Source organism: Ictalurus punctatus, chromosome 23 (genome assembly GCF_001660625.3).
Source record: "Ictalurus punctatus breed USDA103 chromosome 23, Coco_2.0, whole genome shotgun sequence".
NCBI classification, from domain to species: Eukaryota; Metazoa; Chordata; class Actinopteri; order Siluriformes; family Ictaluridae; genus Ictalurus; species Ictalurus punctatus.
Genome location: NC_030438.2, coordinates 19135557 through 19148739, shown reverse-complemented (window position 1 = coordinate 19148739; position 13183 = coordinate 19135557). Strand labels below are relative to the sequence as shown.

The window sequence follows — 13183 nt, the reverse complement described above, 5'->3', positions numbered from 1 at the left end:
ACAGGAAAAGATACGCAACACCTACCATTTATGGTACGCCACGAGTGACGAGAAGAACCACAGTGCGGTACCTTTTATTTCTGACAGCGCGTTATCAGACTGAATTGGACATTCCCTTTAAATATGATATATATAGATCGTTTAAACTTTTAGCTTTAACTCTTTTTTTTTTTTCATGTAACACAGAATAAACGTATAAATAAAAGTAAACACTTCATCCAGAGATAAATACACTTACTATAACCACCAAAAAAATGCAATCAATTCTTGCTGTGCCTACAAACCACACGAAGTGATCCGCTGCAGAGCTTGACTCCTATAAAAGCTGATATGATTCAAGATTTCCTTTAAAAGAAAAGAAACAATTCAGGGATATTTTGTGCTCAGCTTGGTGGTGTGGAAGACTAGTGATTTTGTTGTTGGTGTTATTAATGCACACAACAAGTCCTAGTCTCCCTTATTGCCCTGGGACAATTGCACCGGCTTTGCCACACAACCTCGAACTGAGGAAGAAATAAAACAGGGCTGTGACTATGGAGGATACGGGCTTTGTAATATGTAAATATTTTTAATTTTAATATCTTAGATGAAACCCTGGCTATAGCACACCTTTAAAATGACCCTGATTCATTCACTAATTCAAGTAAAGCTTTAAAGGTACACTACAGTATCCTTATTCTGAGAGTGTATGCTGCCCCCTGCTGGCTGAATGAACAACTGACGAGATTTCTTCAATTCATAAAACATCCTGTTAATATAGTTTTTTGGGTTGGTTTTTTTTTTTTTTTTTTAAAATCAGCTTTAATAGGCAGAATTAGCGTACCATAATTAGATTGGAGTTATAATTCTTAATGATCTGAGAAGGTCGGTCTGGAGGTGTGCATAAAGGGGGGTGAGTGGGATTGTTTCAAGGGCGCTTGAAGAAACTCAGTGACGTGTAGGTGAGTACAACTAAGAGATTTTTTTTTTTTTTAACGTCACTATTGTGTTCAGATTTGTCCATTTTGGCTTTTTTATTATTATTATTTTACTTGTAGTCACGTGATGAGAGGGAGCGCGAGTCTGGCTCAGAGATCGAGAGTGATGCACGAGCTCTTGGATTGGACGCCAAGGCGGGAAAACGCCGTGAGGTGACTTCCAGACTGATTGGAAAATAGGAAAATACAAAGCTGATATTTCATACACTATCTAGTGAAGGTAGTCGTAAGGAAAGTTCTCCATATTTCATACAGTATGTTGTGCGTGAAAGCAGTGCGAGGACTAATCAGAAAACTGTGTACTACATACACTACATGGCCCAAAAAAAGTTTGTGCACCCCTGACGTGCTTATTGAACATCACATTCCAGATTCATTCCCCCTTCTGCTGTTATAATGCGCTCCACTCTTCTGGGAAGGCTTTCTACTAGATTTCGGGGCGTGGCCGTGGGGGTTCGGGTTCGTTCACAAATGAACGAGAGCGCTAGTGAGGTCGAGGTCAGGTGCTGACGTTGATGTGAGGAGACTCCAGTTCCGGTTCATCCCGAAGGTGTTCAGTAGGGTTGAGGTCAGGGATCCGTACAGGACGCTCGAGTTCTTCTACCTTCTTCCAGTCTTCACACATCACGTCTTCACGGAGCTGGCTTTGTGCACAGGAGCATTGTCGTGCTGGAACAGGTTTGGGTTCCTCTTAGTCTCAGTGAAGGGAAATCATAGCGCTATAGTATTATAGAAAGACATTCTGTACAACTGTAAGTGATGGTCAGGTCTGCACGCACCTCTGCTATGTAGTGTTGATGCAAAAAGATAACACGGCATAGCGTGCGTCGTAAACTCGGTTTGAATGAACGCAGACTTAAAAATATTTCATATCCTGCCCAAAACACTCAAATTTTGCTCCAAAGAACCGTCTAATGGATCATTTAACTGTTTTGTTGCCACAAAAATAGAAACTGAAGAATGCCACTATTTTGATTAGTGAAAATGATATTTTATTATAACGCTAATGAAATAGTTAAACGGTCGAAAGGGTCTTGGGGACTAAAACGGCTCGTCTTTTTTTTTTTTTTTTTTTTTTTTTTTTTTTTTTTTAAAGCATTTCACTAAAAACCTCCCAATTCCATCAAACACGCGGTTCTCAAAGGTGACGTAGGCTGTAGTCCGGGGTTCGTCCAGCCATCTTCGACTCGCGAAGTTAGAAAACGAATTGAATTGAATCGGTTTAATCTACAGCTGTCATTTTATATATCAGTAAACTGGGTAAAATGTTGTTACGTTACAAAATGGTGGAACGTTCACAAACACGAAGCTCTTACGTCCAGGAAATAATCCTGATGGTGCGTATTTTGCCTACTACAGCGGAAAAGTCCAAACGTAGAAAACGCTCCATGTTTTGCATTGTTCTCTAATGTAGTTCATTTCACTGCAAGTGATTTTACCGGCATAACAACTTGCATGAAATGTAGAATCTTAGTAAGTCTGCTAAATTGCTTAATTAAGATTACCAATCCGCAGTTTCCCATTGTTTCTACCTTTGAAAATAAAAATGTGCATTAAAAAAAAAACAAAAAAAAAAAACAAGTATATTAAGCTGTTTGGGATTTCACCAACATCTGGCTGTTTCTCATTAAAATTACTCACAGGAAAAAAAAAAGAAAAGAAAAAAAAAACCCCTAATAAGAATCTCCTTTATAGGCTACATGGGGTACAAACCTCACATCAATACCTTAGCTCTATATCAGGTGCATTTTGGGATTGCACCAACGTCCAGTGTTAACAAAACAGGCAATGCTGTAGAGTATATTCGATTTTATTTTTGCCAGATATTCATCAGGTCTGCTCTGTAGACTCTAAGGAGAAAAAAAAAAGGGTACTAAAGTGTACCTTTCCTTGTTGCTGGGCTGGTAGCTCATCATTCATACCTTAGACATGCGTCTTTCAGTTAGAAATGTGGATATAGTGACCTTTAAAACAGATTCAAGGTAGAGAATTGGACCATAATTAACTTTTCGACTAAAGAAAAGATACGTAAGGTACAAAAGGTTTAAGGAGGACCCGTGTACAGAGTGAAAAGTCAGTACGTACGGTAATGGACACACGTGCTTTACCAGATTTCTGTCTTTGCAGGTCTTCTCTATGTGTGTGTTGTTTTTTTTTTAGAGTGTGAGATGATTGGTTCTTCTGAGAGTCGTGATCATCACTTCATTGGCACTCTAAGGGCCCTCACAGTGCTGTGTGATATTTCCCTCGGTCACAGTTTCAGGACTTTTCCCCGATTCGTGAGCCGAAGTCGGGACCCTGCGTCTCCACCGGGATGCTCGAGGTCTTTTTCACATACGTAGAGATCGGACTGTCCGACTCTGACACCGTCCGATCGATTCAGTAAATCAGTTTAACGCACGTTTAACGATGCGAGCGGGTATGGGGTCGTGGACGGGGGGAGTATGATGTATTATATTTCTGTGTTTATGACATTATAGCGTTTTTCTTTGTCACGTGTGTGTTTCTTTCTACCCTTTGCGTATGTGCACGAATCAAACTGTATAGAGTCACATAAAAATAAATAAATAAATAAATAAATAAATAAATAAAATGCTTTTCCTTCTGTACTTCCTTTCTGCGTCTTTTGTACTTCGCACTCGATCTGATTTATTTGTTTATTTTATTTATTTATTTTTATCAGAAAGAATTACTTGAAAATGAACGAATCATGTCGGGGTGGGGTGGGGTGGGGGTGCTTACATATGAAAAACGAATCAGTGGGGAAATGACTAATGTCGTGGGGGGGGGGGGGGGGGGGATTACATATGAATGATGAAAATGTCGTGTGCAAAAGAAAGAAAGAAAGTGGAGAAAAAATTTCGCATGGGATAAACTGATCCCGAAGAAATAAAAACCCCCCACACACACAGTGTGAAAATAAATGAATCATGTGGGGGGAGGGGGAATCATGTGACGAATGAATCAGAGAAAAGTGAACCTGAAAATACATTTTATTATGTGAAAAGACAAAAACATGCTCATGTTGTGAAACATAATGTATGGCGATTCCAGTTGCTCTTAGACCCCCGTTATAAGTAAGTTGGTTTTTAAACATGTTTTCTGTTCTTTTTCTTTTTAATGAAGGACAACAACTCGAAATATAATCACACACACACACACACACACACTATACATGCAGTGGTTAGAGTTTTAAAAACCGTTGGCGTTTTCCTTGAAGCTAACACAACTTAGCTGATAAACACACAAACGTGCAAACAGACAGCAATAATAAAGTATCAACACGAATGTAAAGCCTTTCAACCCCTTTATTGCTTCAGATAAGCGCGCGGTGTCGGTCGCAGGGCAGTGGCGATTTCCCATCAGGCTTTCGGTAGGTGTTTCTTGTTTTACTGAGGGGGCAGGATGGCCTTGGTCTGATCAACCACGTACTTGAGTAGGTCCTCGATCTGGCTCTGCATCAGGTTGGTGTAGGGGGTGATCTGTGCGCGGACGGAGGCGGCCAGAGGCTCGATCTGCTCCTCGATGTTGCTGGAGAGGGGCTTCAGCTGTTCCTGGAGCTTCTCAACCATGGGCTGGAGCTGGGCTCTGCTCTCCTCGATGTAAGACCTGAACAAACACACACGCAAACATGTTAGAAATGTTTCGCATTTTACTTTATAACCCTGCCTGGAGCTCTGCAGAGATCATGTGACGTAAATAAGAAGCCGGTTTAAAAAAAAACCAAACAAACAAACAACCGTACAAAAAACTTTTTTTAATTGCTAACTTTTTACCTAAGTGTGTTTTTCTAATGCAGTGAAATTCACGCTGTGATTAAGTTATTGTTCAGGTGCCATAGCGATGGCGATGACGATTATCCATGGTACATACACGCTGTATTTGTTTAAGCTTTTTGAAGGCATATTTATGTATATATACATACATATATATATATATATTATGTGTGTGTGTGTGTGTGTGTGTTTTACCCGTGCAAAAAAGAAACGCCTCAGGAAAAGTATATAATATTATATAATAATATAATATAATATAATATAATATAATATAATATAATATAATATAATATAATATAATATATCAGAATTTTCACCCTCTGAGGGGTTTTCCCAGGCCGCCACACATTTCACGTATATTAAACCATATAGAGAACTCACATGCTGGAAGATCAGTGAAATATGATCAATATCGTAAAGAGTTGATGTGAAACTCACTTTGCCTTGCTGGCCAGCTCAGGGGTCTCGAGGGCTTTGAGGTTTTGGATGAAGTCCTGGATGTAACTGGTGATCTTTTCGACCTCAGGAGGCAATTCAGGGCTTTCTCTCTTGACCAGGCTGGCAGCTTGGGAGCCTGATTTAAAAACAAAATACACAATAAAACTTCAACAATTCTATTTCTGTCCAAGAATATTATAATGCTGTTTTGTTGGGGGTTTTTAAAAAAATTTTTTGTGTTTTAAAAAAAAGCATAAAGATCTCACCGATGGTCAGCGTGACGATGAAGGAGGCGATGAGGAAGAACTTCATGGTTGCAGACTGAGCAAGGCTTGCCTAGGATATAAACCTGTGGTTACTAGTGTAAATACAGAGGTTATAAATGAAATTCTGAAGTATAATTCACTCTGAATAGGTCTGTTCTTACCTTCACTCCTGAATGGTGCGTACTTTCAGAAGTCAGGTCTTTTTATAGCAGCTCCAGAGGTCAGAGGATGATAATGGGTTGACAACATCAGCGTGATGAAGTGTGTAAATGCCGTGTTGGCCGCCGGACCTTGAGGCTTTACATGACACTGAGCTGATCGAGCCGAAGTTCAAAAATCTGACACCACCCCCCCCCCCCCCCCCCTCTCTCTCTCTCTCTTGCATTATCACTTTTTCAATTTTTAATCAAGAAATCAAGACATCGCAATGCCATTTAGGAAAAAAACAACCATTAGAATTATAGTGATGTATACGTTATACTCCTATAACATACGGGGGTTCATGTTTAATATAATATATTTGTTCATCTGCGCGAAAAACAAATAGAGATTCGCAGCAAGTATATCTAAATATGGAAATATGGTATTACTGATATTTTGGGCAAGACTGACTTCTTATCCATGTTGCTTCTATATTACATGTGAGAAATATAAAAGCAGATTTCCAGCACCTTAAACAACATTTTTGATTAGCTATATGTCGGATAAGAGGGAAGAAATCAGTACATTTCATCGTTCATAAGGATTTTGCCTGCCTAAAAATGAACTATAATTCATGTCTACATCATGATTGGGTGGAATGTCAGCGATACGATTTCTGCTGCTCCAGTTGAAACACAATGAGGTCACAGGCATTACATGTGAGCTTAATGTCCATTAGGTCAAAGTCTGCCCCAAGTCGACTCACTCTATCTCTCACTGACGGGCTTTATCTATACAGTTGAGGTAGGGTTCCGACCTGATAACGACCCCGGCGCCACATACTGATTCTATATGTTTTTAACACTGTGCTAATAATGTAGCTCTCGGAGCGATGATTAGCCTCGTCTTGGAGGACATTTTTCCTGCACAATCAGTAGGTAACTTCAGCTGAAATGGACATACAGTAATGGCGGGCAAAGAATTGCAGTAATTTCTGCTTTTCTGTACGGGATTTGTCAGGGCTACTCGTCTCAAAATGATTGCAGCCTATGGTTATGGCAGAATGAGTGCTCAAAGTGGTAGTTACACTGCCATATTATGATACGATGCTCTGAAAATATTGGAGAGCCAGGCTAGCACGGGGATGGAGGAGGCACTGTTTTTCTTTTGTCGTTTTCTGTCATGTCAGAGACCCCATACTGGCTCGCAGAATGGAGAGATATCTCGTTTGAAAAACAGCACTCGGGCCTGTCCAGAGGCGTCGACGGAGCAGACCCGAGTTCAATGGCGCGGTCGATCAGCCCCCCGGGAGACGGAGCGTTTTATAAAATGACCACCCATCTTCTGCACCATTTGAGCACTTCACTTCACAGCATGTGGCCAGAAGTGCTCCAGCTAAGATTTACTTAACGGCTGAGCTTAGAAACTCAGAGAGCGAGCTCAACAGAGACCGAACTGTGAGCCGAGGGCTTGTCTGAGACCTGCTGTATACGCGCATGCAAACGTACTGCTTTCGTTTAAAAGTGCAAGGCTAAATTACCAGCGTGTCATCAGTGATACATGTCATTTCAGAATCATTTGAATTCGAAGTCGTGGATGGGATCCGTGATCGGGGTGCTATGTTTGTCCCACTGTTCTTACCTTCACAAAATGAATGAGATAAAGAGTCTTTCACAACAACCTATGTGCATGTTTCAGATAAAACCTTAAGAAATAAATCATTCTGCCTGTCCCAACCCACTATAACGACACTCTAGCTTGAGATATAATCATTGAAATACATCTAAATAGTATTATTTGCGCATTAAGGTGTGAATCCTTTTTTAACGTTGCAGGTTCTAAACATCCCCGCTGAAAAAACATCAACAATAGAAACCGTCATAGAATTTGTAATGGTTTTAGTGGTAAGAATGGGAATTGTACTGGTTTTAATGGAAACTGTAATGGTCCCTGTTGGTCTCTATTGGTAATTTGTTGCCTTCTATTGGTGGCATGTTATGTCTAGTGGATACCATTAAGGACCAATAACTATAATGGTAATATTGTTAATGATTAGTCGATGGTTTTAATAGTATTTATAGTGGAAACCATTAGAATTTCTGTGATGGCTTCTACTGTTTTTTTCAGCAGGGATCCTTTTCCACAAGTCGTGCCATTATATGTTACGAAAGATGCACATTTTATTCCATTCACTCAACACTGTAACCTGAACACATTAACCTCTATGAAATATTTGCAATATTCCACACGAAGGCACGTCTTCAACAGGAAGTTACATCACCCGAATTTCCTGAAGATCACGGGAAGAAGAAAAACTAAACTAATTCTTTTTTCTTTATTTTTTAGTGATACTGAGATATTGGCTGATATTGAAAGTGCATCCCTGTTACTGAAATTACAGATTGAAAGTTAATGATTAAATACATTTTTTTTTATAAAAAAAAAACCAAACAAACATTTTAAGTAAATCATTAAAAACTTCTTAATATCCTTAATATGCTACTTAACCAAATTTTGTGCATTTGCTAATTCTATTCTTTAAAATATATATATATATATATATTTTAATTATGTTACTCATTTAAGAACAGTGAAGACGCCTTGTGAAATTGAAATGGGTTAACACATTTTTGAATGGATAAATTTGGTAGATTAGTGTTACAAAATGATAATAATAAAAATGAGGTGTAATTTCAAGAGTAACAAAGGCGTAAATTTAAATCCTTGCTTAAATTACCCCTGAAAATGTGACGTTTAAAACTTTTACGCTTTTCCTCCCTCTCATTCTGAACACTCGACCGTTCGAGGCAAGATCGTTAGAACAGTGCTAAAATGAGTATTTTCCATTTAAAACAAAGACTTTCGCAGTACAGTCGTATTAAAGTGGATTTAGGGACCGTTGTGTACACGCTTATTAGATTGATATGCAAATTATCAGGAGATAACCAGTTTTTGTTTTGTTTTGTGTTTTGCTAGCTTACTAGCAATCTAGCTGGCTATCAAAATTAGCCAACGGTAATATTTAGTCTAAGATTCACATTAAGTACTCTTATAGATATAGGTGTATAGATGTTCTTATGGCAGGCCCTGTTTTTAATTTTACTTTGTGTTCATTTAAAACATATTAAAGGTTTTAACATGCTACACAGATTTCATTTATTGCTTGGATTAGTTGTGTTGATGTGAGGTAATGTTCAGCAAACTGTAATTGCGCCAGAAAGTCGCTAGGCGGCCATTTTGCCGCATTTTTATGCTAAACGGGAAGTGTTTATTGCGCATGCGCCAGTCTTCTCACAGCGCGACAGGCATCATGGCGGACGTGCTAGATCTTCACGAAGCGGGCGGCGAGGACTTTGCTATGGATGAAGATGGCGACGGTACGATTATGATTAATTTGAACTCGAGCTCGTTTTACGCAGTAAGAAAGATAAAAGCGTGTACGTTGTTTAGGTTTTGCGGTTTAAAATCTTTCATATGTTCAGGGTCGGGCCTTGCTTCGGTCCGCCTGCTGTTAGCTATGCTAGCTGGCTAATTCAAACATTCCCGCTGGCAGGATGCTATTCATGGCTGACTAGTTATCAAATTAATCAGGTTTTAATCTAAGTAGACGACTTATCTGGTTGTTTCGTGGATGTTGTTCAGGTGTTTACGTTTATAGCGTAATAAGTTGTTAAAGAAACCATTCGCGTGCTTTGTTGTTTCGACTGTAATAGAGTTCTTGCTAGCCTGATCCCAAATCGCTGTGTGTGTGAGGGTAGTGCACTAGATAGGCGGGTATTTCTTCCCCATTGTAGAGTGCTTATAAAGGGAGTAGGGAGACTTTTAATATTTGACCTTATCTCACTGACTACGTTTACATGGACAGCAGTAATCTAATTATTGACCTTATTCCGAGTAAGATAATATTGTGATTAAGGTGTTTACATGAGTCGCTTTTAGAATAGTTTAATGTTCCCGTTTTACATGTTTTAGAACATAATTAGATTAACGGCACACGTTATTACGTCACCGCGCCACGCCGTCCGACGTCTCTCCAGAATTTCTGTACATGCAAATAGACAACCGCTTGAAGCCGTGGGCTGCGTCTCAAACCGCGTACTTACCGTCTATATAGTAGCGGAGATGCATGTATTTTTCCCCACTATAGGCCTATAGTAGGTAAGTATGCGGTTTGGGACGCAGCCGAACTCTCTTGTTCGCCGTAAAACTGCCGTGTGTGATCGTGTCCTGTCGCAAAATGCGGTGAAAACTCTCACACGACGTTAATAATGTGATTAAGGTGTTTACATGTCTGTAATACACGTTGATAATGCAACTAAAACTGGAGTACTCCACCTGTCTTAATTCCATTAGTGCTTACTTCGAGTATGACCATGATTAGACTAAGGTAATTTAAAATTGCTGTTTACATGGTAGTTTCTTTATCAGAGTATTGTCTTAATCGGGTTAATAGTGGTTTACTGTTGTCCGTGTAATTTGTTCAAGGCTCATTTCTTTCCATTCTCATACTGATTGGGGAAAAGTACAACTGTTTTTTTTTTCTTCTTTTGTTTAACTCTAAAAGACTGTTTGTTTGTTTTTATTTATGTTGTCATTTTTTCAACTTCTTTTACAGAAAGCATTCACAAACTGAAAGAAAAAGCCAAGAAGAGAAAGGGACGTGGATTTGGATCTGGTAAACTTTTTATTTTTTATATAAATCTCAGAACCTAACATTAACACTTCACATGAATGTGTGTGTTGTGATAACATTGTGTGTGTTTTGTTTACAGATGAAGGTACGAGGTCCAGGGTTAGAGAAGATTACGATACGGTGGAGCAGGACGGCGATGAGCCTGGACCACAAAGATGTGAGTTTCCGGTGACGAGCATCGGATCCGAACCTGGCTCGGGAAGACATTTCCCTGCGTGTTACACTAGGTATTGCGCTAGAACAGTCTTTAACGCTGGCTGCTGTGTGTTTGCAGCTGTTGAGGGCTGGATCCTGTTTGTGACCGGCGTTCACGAGGAGGCGACGGAAGAAGACATCCACGACAAATTCGCCGAGTTTGGCGAGATCAAGAACCTGCACCTCAATTTGGACAGACGGACGGGTTACCTCAAGGCAAGTCCACCTTCACTCACGTTGTCATGTATACAAGGTGATTCAGACTGTTGAGATTAAAGTGCTAAACTTTTGTATTTTTATTATTTTAAGAAACCGCTGAAAGTGTTGTAGGTCTTGCTGTTATTGCATCATAAGTATATACGAGCCAATCAGGTTTCAGTATGCAGTATTCAGGCTGTTTCCCCGAGTCGTATGTGTACGGCTTTTCTCTGAATCTTCTCAGCGTATAGAGAACATCTACCCGGATTGTTTCCACGCGGTTAGTAATGCCGTGTAAGATAAGGCAGCTTCCTTGTTTGCTTTTGCTTAATAAAACAATCACGGGAGTAAAAATCCTTCGGAAACGAACAGAATTAATTTACAAAGCTGTTAAAGCACGTTTTCACGACACAAAGCGATTGAGAGCAGAGTCTGGTTACTTTTGATCCTCTGTGTCGCCATTTTGTTGTGTTTGGAGGGCGTTGCCCGAGATGAATGAGCGCTCCGGCGCATTTTCCCCTGTCTGAGGCCGGCTTTTTCTGAGTACGATCGATTTATTTATTTTATTCTCACATCCACTGAGTGGCAGTATTTTACAGGGGGGAAAAAACTCCAGCGCTCTTGGTTACTCTTCTCTGTATCATCAGCTGATTTCCTCTGACTTTAGTTCTCCAGCGGCGAGCCGTTTAAGAGAAAGATGTCCTACTGCTTTGAGACTGTTAATCAGTCTCATTTGATTGGTGTGTGTGTTTCTCACAGGGCTACGCGTTGGTGGAATATGAAACGTATAAAGAAGCGCAGGCTGCCATGGAGGGACTGAACAGCCAGGAGCTCATGGGTCAAGCCATCAGTGTGGACTGGGGCTTTGTCCGAGGGCCTCCCAAGAGCAAGAGGAGGTGAGTGGATCGGATTCAGTTAGATCGGATTACACGGCAGCCGCGGTCTGTGGAACAGCGCAAAATGTATCTGACTGCGCTAAATGTTCTTGTCTCACTATTTTGAGAGGTTTTTTTTTATCATCTCGTGATGGAAGGGGTTTGATTGGCTGTAATGGGGAAAACTGGTTGCTGTAAGCACTTAATAATGGTTTAGAAGAGTGCGGTTTGAGACACGCTGTTAGATCGGTTATTCAGTCGGCGTCACAGTGTCACATGGTGCTGTACTGACCTCAGTAATCGTGTCATGAGCCGTGGATCTTGTTTGGTCTGTAGCACTACATACATGGTCTCATTTATGATGTCATAATGACCAACCTGTCTGCCCCCCCCCCCCCTTTGTGCATGTAAGGTCAATTTTCGCACATCGACAGCGCATCTGATCTATTTTTTTTTTTCTCCGTACTTTCTCTCGTAGGGGAGGAAGAAGACGGAGCAGGAGTCCAGACAGAAGACGGCGCTGAGTTGAAATACAAAACCCCTCCCAGTTGACGTTCCTTCGCCACGGCCGCGTAGAGGCTGTGCGGCTGCGTGACATTCTCTACTGGCTTGTTTTAGATTTTACTGCTTTTCTGTATCTCCGTATCTCGCAAGTTCCCCAGCTACTGCTCGTGGAGTTTCCTCTGTACACACACACACACACACACACACACACACACACACAAAATATAGACAACAGCGTTTTTGCTCCACTGTAAGAAAATGATATAAATACGAGATTTCGCCAATGACATCACCGTGAGATGATATCATGAGGAAAAATTAGAATTTTTCAAGGACAAAGTAATAATACTTTGACAAAAGACCCCCCTCCTTCAAAATTTTACAAGTATTCTTGACACATTTGTATTTGAGTTTGGGATTTTTTAAAACTTATTTTTATTTTATTTTTTTACAGTGGGTCTAAAACGCTGTTGTGAAAGATCTGATAGGTCGGTTCTTCTCATCCGTGGAAGCTTTCTATAGCTTGTACTTTTCATACGGCTCTTCAGAATAGAGCCGGGGAAACGTGAAGACGATCGCAGCGGTGTTTGTAATATTCATTTTCTTTTTTCTGTATAGTGTTCCTTAGTTTTACATTTTGTACAAAAATTGAAGAAACCGATCTTCTGAAACTAATTCGGGTTGTGCCATACGTGGTATGTGAGAACCTGAATTCCTTTTTAAAGTTACCGGTTTGTTCACTTCCAATAAATTTGTTTGTGTTTGTGAGTTTGTCTGTTGGTCCTTTTGGTTTTTTTTTTTATGGTCGGTGGGTTAAAGCTCGAAAACGACATCTAACGAACCATCCGTTAACGTGACTTTTCTTCCGGAGGTGAGCGTACGTTTCTGACTCGGTCCAGAGGGTTTTAAGCTCGGGTCTGAGATTGGAGCGTTGCCTTAGGCAACATTTGAGTACAATTATGACGTCTGAATTTGGGGGGAAAAAATCAGAGTCTTGGTATTTTTCAGAAAATACAGGAACAGTGTCCTCAAACCTGAGTTCGGCGTATGATGTCATACCGACACGGCCGCGCATGTCATCAGCTGTAAATAAAGCACCACTTGTTCACTCTCTAACACT

At 40.3% G+C, this 13183-nt stretch overlaps 2 protein-coding genes across 2 annotated transcripts; one reads left to right on the top strand and one right to left on the bottom strand.

Moving 5' to 3' along the window:
- Positions 1-3952: 3952 nt before the first annotated feature.
- LOC108256195 (type-4 ice-structuring protein LS-12) lies at positions 3953-5697 on the bottom strand. Its single transcript, XM_017452806.3, has 4 exons — positions 5619-5697; positions 5458-5527; positions 5192-5327; positions 3953-4586 (listed from the first exon to the last, which is right to left on the bottom strand). Exons 2-4 carry the CDS (start codon positions 5501-5503, stop codon positions 4367-4369), a joined length of 402 nt encoding a protein of 133 aa, XP_017308295.1. The 5' UTR covers positions 5504-5527; positions 5619-5697; the 3' UTR covers positions 3953-4366.
- Positions 5698-8838: 3141 nt separating this feature from the next.
- Positions 8839-12831, top strand: rbm8a (RNA binding motif protein 8A). The gene is made up of 6 exons (XM_017452805.2): positions 8839-8975; positions 10214-10273; positions 10371-10448; positions 10566-10702; positions 11444-11580; positions 12038-12831. Exons 1-6 carry the CDS (start codon positions 8849-8851, stop codon positions 12081-12083), a joined length of 585 nt encoding a protein of 194 aa, XP_017308294.2. The 5' UTR covers positions 8839-8848; the 3' UTR covers positions 12084-12831.
- Positions 12832-13183: the final 352 nt, after the last annotated feature.

Coding starts and splice junctions, on each gene's coding strand:
- LOC108256195 (XM_017452806.3), bottom strand. CDS start 5,503: ATGAAGTTCTTCCTCATCGCCTCCTTCATCGTCACGCTGACCATCG. Junction 5,328..5,457: donor CATCGTCACGCTGACCATCG/GTGAGATCTTTA, acceptor TTTTTAAATCAG/GCTCCCAAGCTGCCAGCCTG. Junction 4,587..5,191: donor GAGCTGGCCAGCAAGGCAAA/GTGAGTTTCACA, acceptor GTGTTTGTTCAG/GTCTTACATCGAGGAGAGCA.
- rbm8a (XM_017452805.2), top strand. CDS start 8,849: ATGCTAAACGGGAAGTGTTTATTGCGCATGCGCCAGTCTTCTCACAGC. Junction 10,703..11,443: donor GACGGACGGGTTACCTCAAG/GCAAGTCCACCT, acceptor TGTTTCTCACAG/GGCTACGCGTTGGTGGAATA. Junction 11,581..12,037: donor CCTCCCAAGAGCAAGAGGAG/GTGAGTGGATCG, acceptor TTTCTCTCGTAG/GGGAGGAAGAAGACGGAGCA.